Below are 14,212 nucleotides of genomic sequence, written 5' to 3'. Positions count from 1 at the left end.
CTACCCTAATTTTTCCATATGTCAAGTTTTGTTTGGTAGCAATCTTGTGAAGTGCCTTGGGGCATTTTACTATGTTAAAGGTGTCATATAAATGCAAGTTATTCTTATAGTTTCCTCCAATACTAACAGAAAAACTGAAAATGTATGAGAATACATTTATTGTCTCATTTATTACATGCTTGAATGTGCAATATCACTCTTAGTTTGAGATAAAACATTAGTAGTCACTATATTTCGTCCTTTTCATCTCGATACTCGCAGTTGATTCAGTTACCAGCAGAATTCTTCAAAGTCAAAAGATATTGTTCTTGTACTATGAATTAGACAGCACCATGGCCAATTTCACATTATGTTTAACCTTTTTTGTTGGTGAAGCGTTTGGGAGAAATGAGCAGGATCTCTAAGGGAATCAAGGGAAACAGGCATCAGGCAGGAAAGTGGAGTTGAAGTTGCAGATCATCCATGATCTTATTGAATAGTGGGGCAGGCTTGAGGGGCTCTATGGGTTATTCCTGCTCCTATTTCTTAAGATCTTATGAAAGGGCGTGGGATGGTTAAAAAAGGCAACTTCGATAAAACTGTGCTCTTGACTCATTCATCGCGCCACTTGGGAAATTTCACGATTTCCCATACAGCCAGCCTGTCCAATTTAACAAGAAGAGAATGTGAGATAGTACCAGGTCTACAAAGTGTGTAACATCTCCAGGTGCACTTGCATTTTCATGCATTTTGACTTGACTGTGTCAGTATGAAAGCTTTGGTATGTGTCTTGTTTTGTGGATGATGCTTGTAGTAGTAAATATTTCTGCTATTCTTGGAAAAAGGTTCAAATTTTTACATACAAACACTAACTGAAGCCTAATCTGAACCATTCACACTCATCAAAAATTCTGATGCCTATATCCCAACCTACACCAAGTCCTGCTCACCCATCTTTCCTGCGAATACTGATCTACATTAGGTACTAATCCAACAATGCCTCAAATTTCAAATTCTCTACTTTGCAACTCAAATTCCTCCATGCTCCCATGCCTCCTTATTTCTGTGACATCTTTCAGCCTTACAATATTCTGAACACTCTGTGTTCCTACAACTCAGGCCTTTTTATGTATCCCTCACTCTTGTGCCTACCTTTGGCAGCCACACCTTTAGCTGTCTCTCCCCTAAGCTGTGCAATTTCCTCTCTGAACATCTCCACATCTCAATACCTCTTACTTTTCAGATCTTCCTTGAAACTTGCCTTTTTAACTAAGCTTTAGGCTGCGCCTCCTAATATCTCCTTCCTTGGTTTGGAGTCAAACTCTGCAAAGTGCCTGCAAAGTGCTTGTAAAGTGCCCTGACATGTTTACCTACATTAAATGTGGTATATCAGCACAGGTTTTTGCTGTTGAAAAGAAGAACAGCTAGAACTTTGCAGGTCAGCCATAAAAGGCTATTTTTTTCCTCACATACCTACTAACAGTATGACACAAGTATAGATGTACAGATAGTAAAGAATGAATAAAGAGCTGCTTTAGTTAGAAAGAGTACTTATTTGTGTGCAGAAAGCTAAATGATAAGTCGTGAAATATTTTGTCATTAATACACACATACATGGTAAAGATTGTCCTGATCACATTTACTTACACATGCAAAAACAGAATACATCTGAAAATAGACTAAGCATAAAAGATTACATTAGATGTTATTGAGAAAGAAAGCCACCTTTGGTACAAATGTAACAAAAATGCATAGTTTGCCGCAGGTGATTGAAAAAAAATGACGTAATTTTGTGATTACTGATGTCAAAAATGTACAATATGCTTCAGATGAATATTAAGCAGTAACAGACTGACCTAACTAAGGTAAGTAGCTGAAGCCAGTTTACTGTTTCATCCACTTTATGTTAGATATAGAAGAGTGTATTTTGCTCTGCTTGTAAAGTTGAAGAACATTTGTTCGCTCAGCTTTCAATGCTTTATAATAGCAGTTTCGTAAGATTATTTTCTTCAACTTTACATATAGAGGAAAATTATATCTAACTGTCAGATGTTTGAACACCAAAAAAGAAATGGCAAATACATGCTGTTCTTCAATCCCAGTCACAGTTTGTTGAGACATGGAGAAACTGCAGCCGTTAGTTTGGCATGACATGCATTGATTCAATAATTGTTTAATTCAGACTCCTGTGGAATAAAGCTGCTTATGCATTGGCACTGGAAATAATCACTGCTTAATACAGGTTTCAGATTTTGTGTACAGTTGTTTTTCACTCATCTCAGGTGAATTCTGATTGTTTCTTCAGCTGGTTATTTCAAAATTTAATCAATATTCACTAACGTCATATATAATTTTTTTACTTTAAACATATATAGTACAGTGTTAATCTGTTCTGTAGCCAGGCCTTGGGATAAGACACCAAGGGTGTATAAATTGATAATACATATCTCACAAAAGGGGCATTTTCTTAGATGGCATGTTAGCAAAAAGCTATTTTTATAGTTTGTTTTTAATTTGTTTTTACCACTGACTTTCATATGGTTACAGCTGAACGTATAAGAAATGAAAGTTTGTTGATGCAAGAAGTAGAGCCAAGCTAAATAAAACCTTTGAATTAGAATTATAAAACATCCAACACAAACAAATTAGCATTTAAGTGTACACAACAATACCTCTTCCGAATGTGACTTTAAATTAAATTTATAGAACCCTTGTGTCTACCCTGATGATCTGACCTGGATACTGAGAGTTCTCAGATTGCTGGGACAAGTGGTGTTACTCATTTTGTGGCTCCTCCTTGGTAGCTTTGCTCTCGCGCTTTTCTGATCGTTTTGTGCGCTTCTTTTTTTTAGTGGAAGAGGCAGAATGTTGCCTGTCCTGCTTGGAAACTTGGTCCTGTTGGCTGGAGAGCATGACTGGAGTGCCTCCAATGTAGATGTTAGACTGATACTCATCAGGTTCCATGTTTTCAAGATGTTGAGATCCAAACCTGGGAGCCCAGGTGGGTATGCCATCTTCCAGATCTGGAGATGCTTTAATGTAGTCCACCTCTGTAAAACAAATTACACATGAGTACAATTACATTTGCTGATGAGACTGGATTACTATTACTAGTAGGAGTATGAACATAGACATACTTTCCAGCATTTTCAAGTACTTCCAGAAGGTCAGCATATCTGGTTAGCAATTTTCAGACGTTATTAAATTGCCTTTGGTATCATCAATGGCTAGTTGATTAATATATTCTTACTATTTACAAATTGGTGCTATAATTGAGAGCTAGAAACTTGAAAAAAATCAATGCAAGATTTTAAATAGTAAAATACAGACATGCAACAACTTTTTATGTGTCATCAATCTGTTGACATAATTTTTCTGTGAGTATAATAGCTGAATCACAACTTCTTAATCTTCTTCATGCATTTCAATTGGGACAACAACAATCTTTTTTTTCAGCTCAAAGAAAAATCCTGGAAATTATGATTAGTTTACAAATAACAAGAACAACTGTATTTATATAAAAACATAAGACATTAAAAATAGGAGCAGGAATAGACCATATGGCCCCTCAAGCCTGCTCTGCCATTCAGTATGATCATGGCTGATCTTCTGCCTCAATTCCACTTTCCCACCTGCTCCCCATATCCCTTGATACCTCAGAGACCAAAAATCTGTCTATCTCAGCCTTAAATATACTCAGGGATAGAGCATCCACAACCCTCTGTGGTTGACAGTTCCAAAGATTCACAATCCTTTGAATGAAGAAATATTAGTTCTAAATGGTCAACCTCTTATCCTGAGACTGTGCCCCCACGTTCTAGATGCCCCAGCCAAGGGAAACAACCTCTCAGTGTCTATCCTGTCAGTTCTCTTCAGAATCTTATGTGTTTCAATGAGATCACAACTCATTCTTTGAAGCACAAGAGAATATTGGCCCAATTTACTCAGCATCTCATCCCAGGAACCAATCTAGTGAACCTTCACTGTACTGCTTCTAATGTAACTATATCCTCCCTTAAATATGGAGACCAAAAATATGGATACTTTTCCAGGTATGGTGTCACCAAAGCAATGTACAATTGTATCAAGACTTCCTTATTCTTGTATTCCAATCCCCTAGCAACAAAGGCTAACATGCCATTTGCCTTACTAATTGCTTGCTGTACCGACATGCAAACTTTCTGTTTTCCTTGTACGAGTACACCCAAGTCCCTCTGAACATCAACATTTCGAAGTTTCACGCCTTTTAAAAAACATTCCGCTTTTCTTTTCTTACAACCAAAGTGAATAACCTCACACTTCCCCACATGAAACGCCATCTGCCACCTTGTTGTCCACTCATGTAACCTGTCCATATTTCTTTGCAGTCACTTTGCGTCCTCCTCACAGCTTGCATTTCCACCTAGCTTTGCATCATCAGCAAACTTGGATACATTACTCTCAGTATCTACACCTAAATCATTCATGTAGATTGTAAATGGCTGAGGCCCCAGCACTGATCTTTGCGGCACTCTACTAGTTGCAGCCTTCATCTTGAAAATGCCCTCTTTATTCCTTCTCTCTTCTTCCTGTCCGTTAACCAATCTCTATGCATGCTACTATATTACCCCAACTCCATTACCCTTATCTTGCATATTAACATTAAATGCCTTTTGGAAATCCTGCATCGACTGACTCCTCTTTATCTACACTGTTTATCTACATTATTTACATCTTCAAAAAACTCAAAAGAATTGTCAAACATCATTTTCCTTTTGTAAAAACATGTTGACTTTGCTCATACTATGATTTTCTAAGTTAAGACTTCCTTGATAATAGATTCCAGCATTTTCTCGATGACTGATATCAGGCTAACTGGCCTGTAATTCCTTGTCTTCTATCGTCCTCCTATCCTGAATAGTGGTGTTACATTTGCTAACTTCCAATCTGCTGGGATCATTTTAGAATCTAGATAATTTTGGAAAATCATAACCAGTGCATCCACTATCTCTATAGCTACCTCTTTTAGAACCCTAGGATGTAGGCCATCAGGTCCTGGGGCTTTGTTGGATTTTAGTCCCCTAACTTTCCCCAATACTTTTTCTCTGCTGATATTAATTACCTTAAGTTACTCACTCTTATTAGCCCCTTGGTTACCCTCTATTTCTGCTATGTAATTTGTGTCTTCTACTATGAAGGCAGACATAAAATATTTGCTCAATGTCTCTGCCATTTCTTCATTTCCCATGATAGATTCTCCTGTCTCTACCTCTAAGGAACCAGCATTTACTTCAGCTACTCTCCTTTTTATATACCTGTAAAAGCTCTTACAATCTGTTTTTATATTTATATTTATTCTCATTCTATTTTTTGCCTTCTTATCAACTATTTGATTGTCCTTTGCTGGTTTCTGAAACATCCCATCCTCAGGCTTACTTCTATTCTTTGCAACATCATAAGCCTCTTCTTCTAATTTAATTCTACCCTTAACTTCCCCAGTAAGCCATGGATGGATCTTTCTTGCTGAGTTTTTGCTTTTAAATGGAATGTATTTTTGTTGAACATTTTGAATTATTTCTTTAAATGTTTTACACTGTTTATTTACTGTCATACCTTTTAGTCTATTTACCCAATCAACCTTAGCCAGCTCCCCCCTCATGTCTATGTTTTGTTTAAGCTTAAGATTCTTGTTTGGGACTGGAGTATGGCACTTTCAAACCTAATATGAAATTCAGTGTATTATGATCACCTATTCTAAGATGATCTTTTACTGTGAGATTACTAATAAAAACTACCTCATTGCACAATACTAGAATCAGAATAGCTTTAACCCTAAAATAAAAACAGAAAGTGATGGAAATGCTCAGCAGGTCTGGCAGCATCTGTGGAGAGAGAAACAGACTTAACATTTCAAGTCTATGACAATTCATAAGTTCTGCTGCTAGTGATAAAAGGTCATGGACCTGAAACGTTGGGCTGAATCTTCTGGTCCCAATGCCAGGAGCGGCGGTGGCGTAAAAAATGGCGGCAGGCATGCAGCGCCATGCGCCGCCACACCACTGCAATTTTGAGCCCAGCAGCTCATTATCATATGCATGGCAGCCATCCGCTCCCCCCCCCCCTCCAATCACCTGGCAGGGGTGCACTCGGCAATGCTGTAAATGGCGTCAAATGTTTCTGTGCAGGCGCTAGTACCATTTTTAAACGTCTGCCAGCCCTGTGGAAGAAACTGCAGAGTTGCCCCCATCTGCCTGCCCTCAATTATAGCAAAAATACATATTTGCCCCATTCCCCCCCCCAACAAATACACTACAAATGCAGAGTTGACCCCTTCCTCCCTCCCCCGCACCCCCCCCCCCACCCTACCACCCACCAATACACTACAAATGCAAAGATCCCCCTTCCCCATCTCGGTGGCACCATCTTTCCCTGGATGGGAAAGTGAAGGTGCTTGAGTGCCATCGTCACACTGGAGATCTGGATCAGCAGGTAAAATTGCTGCAGATTAGATTTTAATGAATGCAAACAGGTAATTTAAATATATCAAGTTGGGTCCCAACACAGAGCAGCAGAAGGCATGGCCCAGAGCTTCCTCAGCACTAGGAAGATCGGGCCCAGCAATCCTGGTGTCGGGTTCCATGGCGAGCCCCTGCTGCTCCAATCTTCCAATCACTCCCACCATGGAGCTCAACATTGGGAGGAGAACAAAATATAGCTTGTTAACACTTTTTCTCTCTCCACAGATGCTGCCAAACCTGCTGAGTATTTCCAGCACTAGCTGCGTTTTTTTCAGATTCCCAGCATCTGCAGTATTTTAATTTTATTTTAGCTTTAGGAAGGGAATAGAGGGATATGGGCCCCGGAAGTGCAGAAGGTGTTAGTTTAGGCAGGCATCAAGATCGGCGCAGGCATGGAGGGCCAAATGGCCTGTTCCTGTGCTGTACTGTTCTTTGTTCTTTAATTCTAGTTCCAGGAAACTGTCACAAAATTATTCCACTATCTCATCGTCCAGGCTACCTTTTTCAATTTGATTTGTCTGGACTATATGAAGATTAAAGTCCCCCACAATTATTCCATTGCCTTTGTTACAACTCCAATCATTCTTGCTTAATGCTCTGTCTAACGGCATAACTACTATTGGGGGTGGAGTGGGGTGGGGTGGGGTGGGATGGGATGGGGGTTGCCTATAAACTACTCCCACCAATGTTTTCTGACTCTTGCTATTCCTAATCTTTCCCATACTGAATCTACTTCCTGATCTCCTGAGCCAAGATCCTTTCTCACTACTGACCTTACGTCATCCTTTACTATCAGGGCTACTTTTCATCCTTTTTCATTCTGTCTGCCTTTCGAAATATTGTGTACCCTGGCATATTTATTGCCCAACCATGGTCACCTTGAAACTATGTCTCTGTAATGGCGATTAGATCTAAACCATTTATCTACATTTCTTCCGCTAGTTCATCTATCTTACTGTGAATGTTTCACACATTCAGATAAATAGTCTTTAGTTTTATTTCTTTACAGCTATATTTTGCATGGACCTTATTCACTGATGCACTATTATTGTTATAGTCTCTGGCCCTTCTTAATCTACTCTGCTTGCGGCTACCCAATTTCTGCACTGCTCTATTGCCTCAAACTCTTTCTTTAGATTTCTAGATTTCCCTTAACTTGACCTCTCACCCCTCTCTTTTAGTTTAAAGCCCTATCCACAGCCCAAGTAATACCATTCACCAGAACATTGATCCCAGCAAGTTTATATGGAGCCCATCCCAACGGAACAGTTCTTTCTTTAATAAAATCAAAATACTGCAGATGCTGGAAATCTTAAATAAAAACAGAAAATGCTGGAAAAACTCAGCAGGTCTGGCAGCATCTGTGGAGAGAGAAGCAGAGTTAATGTTTCAGGTCAGTGACCCTTCTTCAGAACTGGGTTCAGAACAGTTCTTTCTTTCTCCAGTATTGGTGTCAGTGTCCCACAAGTCAAAACCCCTTTTTTCCCACAACACTCTTTGAGCCACGCATTTAATTCTCGAATCTACTTGACCCTTTGCAAATGATATGTAACACAGGTACTCTGTACATATATAGAGCCCTTAACATTGTAAAATGTCCCAAGGTGCTTCACAGGACCATTATCAAACAAAAATTGCCATCCAAATGAGAAATTAGGGGAGATGACCAAAAGCTTGGCCAAAGACGATAGTTTTAAAGAGGATTTTAAAGAAGGTAAGACAGGAAAAGAGGTTTCAGGATACAATTCCAAAGGTTAGGATCTTGGCAACGGAAGGCATGGCCACCAATGGTGCAGTGATTTAAATTGGGGTTGTTCAAGATGCCAGAATTACAGGAGCACAAATATCTCAGAGAATTATAGGGCTGGAGGATGTTACAGAGTTAGGGTGAAGTGGGGCAATGGAGGGTTTGCAAACAAGGATGAGCATTTTAAAATCGAGATGTTGCTTAACTAGGATACAATGTAGGTCAGCGAGCGTAGAGGTGATGGGCGAATGGGACTTGGTGTGAGTTAGGACATGGATAGCAGAGTTTTAGATGACCTCACATTTACACAGGATAGAACATGGGAGCCTGATCGGGAGTGCTTTGGAATAGTCAGGTCTTGAAGTAACAAATGCATGGATGAGCATTTGAACAGCAGAGCAGATGAGCTGATGCAAGGGTGGAGTCGGACGATGTTACAGAGGTGGAAATAGGCAGTTTTAGGTGATGGCATGGATATGTGGTCAGCAACTCATATCAAGGTCAATGGTGGCACCAAGATTGTTAGCAATTTGGTTTGGCCTCAGACAGTTGCCAAAGAGAGGAATGAAGACAGTAGTTAATGAATGGAGTTTGTGCCAGGGATAGAAGACAATGGCTTTGGTCTTCCCATTATGTAGCTGCAGGAAATTATTGCACATCCAGTACTGGAGGTTAGTCAAGCAGTCTGACAATGTAGAGCCAGTAAAGGGGCCGAGAGAGTTGATTGTGAGGCAGAACTGGGTGACATCAGCAGACATATTGTTACAAATTGCTTCTGTTTCTTTTGTAAAATATGTTTTAAATAACCTATAGTTGAATTGTGGACATTGAATCATCTGGAGATTGCTGAACTTTGTGTTTAAAAAACAAAAAGGGAAGGTCATCAGAAGGTTGGCTAGTAAGCAAGTCTTACTGGAAAGCATATGTTTGCAAATAACCCAGCAGGGGTTGTGCCTGTGACTCTGAAAGGATGTTTGCAAAGGAATGACAAGCCAAGATTTATATTTGCTGCAGGACTGGTTTCTGGAAAAAGTTAGTTTCGATTTGAACTGTTAAAAAAGCCAGTTGGTGTTTGGCCTGAGAACATAAAAAAGAAGTTGCTGTGTACCTGCCAGGAAAAGACAGCTGATATATTTCTCTCTTTGAAGAATTCCTGCATCAAGTTTTACTATTTCCTCCTGCATTTGAAGAAACCTTTACTGCTATATTACTGCTACAGATTTAAGAAGATGTTTGTTGCTACTTCCTGCTGTAAAGCCTGACTGGAGCTTTCTGTGCTGCATCTTTTGGAAACCTACCTAGACTGAATATCAACATCGTCTAGAAAGGACCATTCGAGGGAGATTCTATTGACAGCTGCCGATTCGCCTTTGGGGAACCTTGCCAAAACAAAGGACTTCCTTCCATACCTTTGTTTAAGCCTAAGTGTTTTTTTTTCAATTCCTTCTGTTTCTTTGTAACAGCTGTAAATAAAAATCCCTTTTATTTTTCCCCAGTTAACCGCCTGTGTATGTTGTGTGTGTGTGTGTGTGAGGGCTAGGATAAATAAGGGGCTTTAATATTTCAATACACACATATGTTTACTTTATTATTGGTTAAGATTTGGTTTATAATAAATGGATAATTTTGATGTTTATTAAAGAAACCTGGTAGGTGTGCTTTGTTCTGGGGGAGAAAAATAGAGTATCTGATTAATGGTTTCAGTAAGTGGGAAAATTTAAATATATGTTGTGACCTGTGGAGAAGTGGGACTGAATTAACAGTGCACTCCTCCTACCTCAGTTGTAACAATATGGAAACTGATGCCCCCACATTTTCAGATAATATCAATGTGGGGCAGCATGTAGATGAAAATTGTGGGTGGGGTGGTTGGGGGGCAAAGATAGATCCTTGCGGGACATCAGAGGTAAAAGTGCAGGAGTGGGGATGAAAAGTCATTGCAGGTGATTCCCTGGTTACGGCTCAATAGATAAGAATTGAAAAAGGCGAGTGCAGACCCACTCAGCTGGATGATGGTGGAGGGGTGTTGGAGCAGGATGGGGTAGTCAACCATATTAAAAGTGGCTGACAGGTCAAGAAGGACAAGGAGGGTTAGCTTACCACTGTCACAGTCACATTGGATACAATTTGTGACTTTGATAAGAACTGTTTCAGTACTGTGGCAGGGCAGTAACCGGATTGAAGGGACGGAAACACGGAGTTATGGGAAGAGTGGTATGGATTTGACAGATGACAGTGCATTCAAGGACTTAGGAAAGAAAAGGAGGTTGGAAATGAGTGGTAGTTTGCAAAGATGGAGGAGTCAACAACTCTCTGATATAATTGTTTTTTTCTAGACAAAATTCTTTCCTTTTTGTTCAATCAAATAAACACACCAGAACTCATAATTCAACTTTTTATGTCAATAAAGAGCAAATGCTCACTGTAGCTACTATTATCTATGACTCATAATTTAATATCCATTAATACAAATAAATTAGCCACATAAAACAGTAAAACACCCAAGGAAGTATACTGCATTTCTGATATCCTGTATTATCAATTCTAAAGATACAAATCATCTTAGCAATATTTTTGACACCATGATTATTAATTATACAAGAAAAGATGGGAAAAAGGTTGGGAAGAAGAAAATGCAACTCAGTTCATGCTATTATAATCTCATTTATCTGAACCAGTCATTCAGTACCATTTTATATTTTCCATTTTTGCTTCTTCATGCCTTAACTTAAATGATCGTGACATAATCAAGGCCTTGACCTAAGGCAACATTCACTACTTCTTTTCCTGATTTAAAAATGTGCCATCTATAGAAAATTTACTTCAGGCAATCCTACTGCACAATTTCATCAGTTGCACAAAATTAATATTTTTATTAAGAAATAAAAAAATTGCATTTATATAGCACTTTTCATGTCTTAAGGATGCCTTACAGAATCTTCATAGTCAATCAATTATTTTTGAAAGAAAGTTATCATTGTTTCATAGGCAAATCAAGCAGTTAATTTGTGCACAGTATGGTACCACAAACAGCAATGGGATAAATGACCAGGTAGATTGCTTTGTTTGGTTGAGGACTACATTGTAGCAACAATTCTGGGAAACTCCTCTTCAAATAGAGTCGGGTTCTTTTCCATCAATCGGCAGAGGCAGATCGGGCCTGAATTTAATATAGATGGGCGGGAGAGAGAGAAGAGTAGGGAAAGAGTGGAGACAATGGAGAGGAAGGGAGGGGAAGGTAAAAAGGGGAGCTACAGAGACAGGAGAGTGGGAAGAAGGAGGAGGGGATTAAAGAAATAGGGGCAGGGTCAGAGGAGGTTTCTGGCAAACACAATGGAAGCTCAAAAGCTTCAACAGCTCCATAGTGACACTCACATTGGTTTCTCAAGGGTCCCTGATCATTTGGTAAAGCTTCGGCAGAAAATCCATGAAAAGCACCAAGAGATAGTGCAAACTACATGACAGCAAATTCATAATGGACCATTGGTAGGCCCCTTGCAGAAATTCAATCCCTCAATGTCAATTTCATGTTGACACATTGATAAAGGATTTTCCGTTGATAATGCTGGACTTAAGAGTTTTCAATGCATTTAGAAATAAAATATTGTGAACCACTCAGGAGTTTTTTGTTCTATAACAGATGTTTACAGTGAATCTTTTCAACCTTTGATTCAACAAACTGCATGAGAACGATAGAGTGCAACTGCTACGGCTGATCATTGATGTTCCATAATTACACAAAATTTCTGCTACATTATCACTATAGTAGCTGAACATGACAAACCTGGATCAATGTCGCTCTAATTTTCCCTCCTCCTTAATCATAATCCAAGCCAGGTGAACAGCATCTAGCTGGGCAGCATAGTAGAGACTCACCAGGTGGACAATCATGAGTTGAAACACACTTCATGCCCAAGTTTAGTGCAGGGCGTTTCTGCTCCAACTTGCCTCATGTTGTCAAGTATATTAAAACATTATTGATACATTCTAGTACCTTTTTCCCCAATTTCATCTTCCCTGATTCATTTTGGACTGGAGTCTGTATGAACTAATAATTTCTGGTACCTCACTGAATGGCTAGTCCTCATATTTGAGCTTCCACTATGAAAGTCATCCAGCTGTTCAAAGACCCTTTGTTGGGGTATGTTTGGGGGTGTAGAATCACAGTTGAGCCCCTGTCTGTTCTCACCTGACAGCAACTCACTCACACTTAGTCATCACTTCAGATAACTCAAGAACAACCCTCAAACCTTTGTGGTCTACTTACCTTAACAATGCATCATTTGGCATACTTGCCCATGAACATCCATAATGTTTAATCAGGATGCCACTAGCAAAATTAGTAGCAAGTGAAAAAGACAAGCCAATGTAATCAAAACGCCACAATTGTCTAAAACACGTCCCATAACATTTTCTTAAAACTTAATCTGGGGTTTTTGTGTCAACAAAAGATGTGATTTTCATTTTTTTCTAATTTGAGGTAGATTTTAAGCCAAATCAATTGAAACATCAGTCATGGAATGGGGGGGTGCAGGGGATGGAACTCTTACCCTTTCTTGCCAGTGAATGCCCGGTGTATTTTGAGGGCTGGACCTCATTACCATAGAATCAATGATCTGCATGCCTCAAATGGGAATCCAGTTGCTGCAAGTCACTTGCACCAGGCCGGTGCAATATCAGGTGGTGTGAAGGCTGACGTGGCCATTTAGGCAGCTAAGTTCCGAGTGAACAGAAAAGGTCTGGGGTAATGATTTTCACCAAATTTGTTCCTTCTTCTGAATTCATTCATTCCTGATAGGCTGCACATCTACAGGTAGCTATGATCCTTCAGCACCTTGCCCATATGGTTGTACATTGAGCCCCAACATGGGGAATGACAGTCAGTATGTTATTTGATTATGGAGTACAGCCAGTTGGAGCTGGAAGCTGATTCCATCCTCATCCTATATATATATATCGATATACACGTTACTTTTCAGCAGATCACTGTACAGAATTAGGAGCATATATCACTTAGACCTTCCTTCCTAAAGGAAAGCAGGGTGAAATTGGTCATTGGCAGTAGTGCAAAACAGGTGATAGTGAATCAACAGTTTTACATCCCAACTGATTCTCTTTCACATTAAAATTGGGCGAGCTGCAGAGCAAGCTGCTGGTTCTCTCATCCATTTTGCACCACCCCTGAAGATGAATTTCAGTTCCACTGAAACTATTTTCATTGCCCATACTAACATCTCAGCTCACTCCACACAGACGGAGAATAAGACCAGAAACTACTGAACTGCATGGCTAGGCTTTGTGCACTTATTATACTGCTTTTACGAACTGTGCCTTTGGGAGAGTTTCCTAATTTCCATTTTAGCAATTGCTACTAACTAGAGGAGCAATGGCTGCCAAATTATATACTTTTTAATTCTTAAGTTTTCCCTGTAGCTTTGAAAAAATATACACAGTTATGCTTATATATTCATGAAGTTTTTAATTTTATGCACCCTGATTCTTCAGTGAACGAAGGGATAATTATATTGATGCTGTTTTATTTGACAAATGGAAAAGAAAAGAAATTAATTCCATTAGATGGAAAAGTGTTGGCAGTAACCTCAAGATGTTAAAGATTGGCTGCAGGCACAACGTGTTCATGAATTTGAAATTGGTCAGTCGAGAAATATATTAATTAGCTTCAGAACTAATTGTAGTGATGGAACAATGAGCTCTGAATGCTTTACATAAATTGTACAGGATTAAATTGGATGTTAGAATGGATTTGCATCTGCACTCTTTTGCTGTTTGTTCAGTTCCAACAAATGCAACACTGCTGCCAGTCTAATAACTGCATGGGCTAAAGATTGGTCACTTGGTACCAGTTTTTGCGGTGCTAAATGCCCATCCAATATAGCAGGCAGGAAACACACGCTCATTAAGAGGAAGAAATGTACTGACTGCCATATTGACAATGGCCAAAATATTAGTATGCAGTACCCAAACCTGA

The 14,212-nt window shown here is 39.3% G+C and overlaps 1 protein-coding gene across 1 annotated transcript in view; it reads right to left on the bottom strand.

The window, feature by feature from the left end:
* Nucleotides 1-1,602: 1,602 nt before the first annotated feature.
* Nucleotides 1,603-14,212, bottom strand: part of LOC137376076 (protocadherin gamma-C5-like) — a 187,358-nt gene continuing 174,748 nt past the window's right edge. The window contains exon 4 of the mRNA XM_068044088.1: nt 1,603-3,029. Within this exon, the coding sequence (XP_067900189.1) occupies nt 2,755-3,029 (275 nt within the window). The 3' untranslated portion in view covers nt 1,603-2,754. The remainder of the gene's footprint in view (nt 3,030-14,212) is intronic.

The sequence above is a fragment of the Heterodontus francisci genome, chromosome 12 (assembly GCF_036365525.1).
Source record: "Heterodontus francisci isolate sHetFra1 chromosome 12, sHetFra1.hap1, whole genome shotgun sequence".
Classification (NCBI taxonomy): Eukaryota; Metazoa; Chordata; class Chondrichthyes; order Heterodontiformes; family Heterodontidae; genus Heterodontus; species Heterodontus francisci.
Note: the sequence above shows the minus strand (reverse complement) of the source record. Positions and strands in the feature narration are given on the sequence as shown.